The sequence below is a fragment of the Triplophysa rosa genome, linkage group LG5 (genome assembly GCF_024868665.1).
Source record: "Triplophysa rosa linkage group LG5, Trosa_1v2, whole genome shotgun sequence".
In the NCBI taxonomy this organism is placed as follows: domain Eukaryota; kingdom Metazoa; phylum Chordata; class Actinopteri; order Cypriniformes; family Nemacheilidae; genus Triplophysa; species Triplophysa rosa.
Window position 1 is genome coordinate 61,061 of NC_079894.1, and position 4,142 is coordinate 65,202.

At 34.0% G+C, this 4,142-nt stretch overlaps 1 protein-coding gene across 1 annotated transcript; it reads left to right on the forward strand.

Annotated features, from left to right (window-relative positions):
* Nucleotides 1-124: 124 nt before the first annotated feature.
* LOC130554298 (GTPase IMAP family member 4-like) lies at nt 125-2,251 on the forward strand. The gene is made up of 3 exons (XM_057333832.1): nt 125-230; nt 716-778; nt 855-2,251. The coding sequence occupies exons 2-3, from the start codon at nt 767-769 to the stop codon at nt 1,719-1,721; spliced, it is 879 nt and encodes a 292-aa protein (XP_057189815.1). The 5' UTR covers nt 125-230; nt 716-766; the 3' UTR covers nt 1,722-2,251.
* Nucleotides 2,252-4,142: the final 1,891 nt, after the last annotated feature.

Sequence of the window (4,142 nt, forward strand, 5' to 3'; positions counted from 1 at the left end):
GATGTTATTATTTGATGTTTTCTGTCCTACACTAAAAAGTCCAGCCCCAAATGGGATTCACAAGCATGTGATTTACAGGAAAACAAAACTCTAATATCCTTCACTTTCTACAACCTGTTTGGCTGCTCAGTGCATCATGTGATCCTTTACACACCTTTGTTAGAAGTGAAAGTCTTGTCATTTAACTCCTGAAGGAAGCGTATTACATCGCCTATACTCTGTTCTTCTCGGTAAGTGTTCAAGTTACAGCCTAATTTTAAATATGACGTAGGCTATATGGCCAGTTGAACGATAATCTCAAACAAACCAAAATCTGATATTAGGTATAACTTCTGTTTTCACTTTGTGAAAGCATTAATGATAAAAGAATGTTTATAGATATATGTACGCATCACATCATCCTGACAAATAGCATATAGACCTATTGTACATCGTGAAATATGCTGTCGGATTGTAATGTACTTTTAAACCAGTGGTTGTGTGAGTCAGCAAGTATTGCTTGTTCATTTAATAATGATTCACTTATTTTATTCTATGTCCATACTTATTAATTTATTAGCAGTGATTCTCTGTTAACTGTTGTTCACTCTACTAGGCTACAGATTTTATACAAATTTCATTGTTTTTCAGGTCATTATAAACAAAAAACTAACTATGCCTATATCCTTGTTTGTGCTGCTTGGGTAACTTGTGCTATTGTTGTTATTCAATTTAGACCCTTTTTTTCGATGGAAAGTCTTTGAGCAAAGAAATAAAGTAACTTCAGATGATGGAGCAGGTGTGTCTCTTTTTTGTAATTTTGATAGAAATAACATGTGTACAATTCGTTTTACGTGATTTTATACTTGTTTCAGAACATAGTGATGCTGTTGATCGGTAAAACTGGATCAGGAAAAAGTACCACAGGAAACATCATCTTTAATAAAACTGTGTTTGAGTCGAAAAGGAGCTCTTCATCAGTGACCAAAGTGTGTCGAACACACACTGATGCTGTTAATGACAGAAGTGTGACAGTGATTGATACTCCAGACTTCAGATTCTCCACTCACACTGACTTTGATTCAGTCTCTGAGCTGAAGAGAGCTCTTGAATTATGTTCAACAGGAGCTCATGCCATCCTGCTTATTCTGCCTTTAAACACTTTCACTGAGCAGGAGATGGATTTCATTAGTTGGTTTGTGCAGATGTTTGGTGTTGAAGCTCTCAGATTTACTCTAGTGCTCTTCACTCATGCAGATCAGAAACACGTGACATCACTGGAAGACATGGTCGGGGAAAATACTCAGTTGTCTGATTTTATTAATCAATGTGGTCAGAGATATCATGGGTTTAACATTAAAGCTCCAGCAAACAGAGAGCAGGTGACTGAACTCATGGAGAAGATCAACAGACTGCTGTCTGACAACACAAACTCCTGCTATACACTAGAAATGATGCAGGAGACTGAGAGGAGAAGAGAGAAGGAGAAGAAAGCAGAGGAGGATAGGAAAGAACAAAAAGGAGCCAAGCTGGAAAAACAAGAGTCTCTTTGGAAGGGGTTCAAACATCTGTTTGTTAAACATATAAAGCTGAAATCTGTCTGTATAATTATGGTTTTTGCTGTAGTGACAGGAGGTGTTGCTGTGTGGAAGAAAGACATTTCAAATGGATGGATGTTCACTAATGGTTTCTGTACAGGAGGATTAGCTTCAACTGTCGGAGTTTGCGTAGAAATTCTTTAGAAATTGATGTTGAAGGATCAGCATGTTTCATCTTCTCGTGAGCGTCCCAGTGCTCTTAGACAGTTATTGCTGAAGACAAGAGATGTTGTGTGTGCTGCATCTGCTGGAGCTGTGATTAGTAGCATTGAGTTACACTTAATACAACTGATGTAATCTGCACTTCTCTGTATTTCTGAGAAGAACTCTCATATTTATATAGTTACATTTATATAGTTATAAAAACAAATATCAGAAGGTAAACCAAAATATCACCATAAAAAAAAGGTCATTTTTGTTTCAAAATCCCAGCACACAAAATGAGGGTTGATAAGGAGATGGGACCACTGTGTTCACCCTGACATCAAATTTATTATTATTGTTATTATTATTATCACTATTGATATGGATATTTATTAGATATTTACACTGTAAAAATATTTCCAGGTTTTCACAAGATTTTACTGTTTTCAAGATTTGACTGTTTTCACAATGAAATATTGTATTTAGTTTTTACCCTAACATTACAGAAAATTCCTGTGAAATAAACATCTTGCTTTTGAGTTAAGTTACACAGTAAATGTTAATGAGAGTAAATAATGAAGTGATGATCATTGACTGAAGAAAAGATTAAAAAAAAAACAATTACAACTGACTAACAGTTACACAGCTTTAGATTAACATAAATAACAGATGAACACATAAACGGTGGAGATAACACTGGATTTGCAGATCGTTTGAAACTGATAGATGAGTGGTCCCAGCACTAAAAGATGCTGGTCAAGTGAAAACTGGTAAGTGAAAGAGTCATATTTCTGTGTTTTGTTATGCACGTACACACCGATTGCATCAGGCATGCATCAGGGCTCGCCAAAGTAAATACTCTATGAAGTATGCAATACTCAACATTACTATGAGATTGAAACTGGGTGTGTTACATCTGCTTTAAAGCTCATATGTGACAGAAGACATTTCACCTCACCTATCTAGCATGTTTATCCTCCATAAACTCAACAAACCTGACATTAAATACAAACTCAAACCAATCAACAAAAAGAATGACAGGTGCAAGACTAATCAAACACTGAATAACCAAGCAAACAAAGTTAATTTATAAAAAATAATTATTCACTTATAAAAAATAATTTTATTATTATATAAATATATTATATATTTTAATATTTGAGTTGTGTAAATCCCACACAATAACAAAACAATCACAGAGAAACCCTGGCAGAAAGATTTTTACATGTTCTAAAAATGTGTTTGTAGGGGCATTGTTATACGGTTGTGTGTTCTCAGTGGATTTAGTGCTGTGTTGTTTTTGCAATAAGCTGTCATGGATGGTTACGAAAGGAAAGTTAAAAGATCCCAACCCCAAAACTTTATGATTTCTGGTCTAGGTAGCTTCCTGTCCACATTTGTAGACATTCTCTCACGGAGTCATTCAGAGCAGTTCTTGAGTTATTTAATCGCTCAAAATATATCCCTTTTCCGCGGAACATTTTAATTTACTTCACTTAAATACCTAAAAACAGGGAAGCTGACTGCAACCTAAGCTGAAGGAAAATATCCTGCACATTCTCTTTAATCACACGCATCTGGTCTTCTTCACTAAAGTGAGTGAATTGATCTTTTTCAAGTCTTTTTGACTTGAATTTTAAAGTAGCTCTTTGCAGATACACTGCTCATTTTCATTTAGTATAATTAAGTTGTGCAAATAACAAGAATAAAAACTTTGATAGTTTTTCTTAAAAAGGGAAATTGTTATTAAATTGCATTGCGTTAACAGCGCAAGGTTGTGGGTTCGATCACAGGGGATTGCACATACTTAGAAACAAAATGTATACGATAATGCAATGGAAGTCGCTTTGGATAAAAGCGTCTGCCAAATGCATAAATGTAAATTGTCCAAATCTATGTCTTTTTACTTAATAAAAATCTTTTTTTTTACATTTGTGTAATCATGTACAATAAATTTACTATAAATTATGTATAACTATTTTGTGCTGTCCGATATTTAGAGTGAGTACACTAATTAAAAGTGATGCAGACAAAGGAAGATGACAGAACACCTCAGTCTCACTTTTAGACTCATCATAATGTGCAAGTATGAATTCTGCATGGCAACAACATATGTCACAATTTTTGTTTAATCACATTTCCACTAAATACATTTATTATAACTAGGGTTGTCAATAGATTAACATTTTTCATCGTGATTAATCACACGAAAAGGGTGCGATTAATCGCACATGTATAGGGAAATTAAACATACACTATTTATGATGTTTAACATGTTTATTTTAGTGCTCTCAATTGACAAAAAAAATATAAACTAATCACACACAACAATTTTTTTTTATTATACATATTTTTTACATTCTAATAATTTCACATTTTATCTCCAAATTAACGAAGAAACGACACATTTCTTGAACCGCA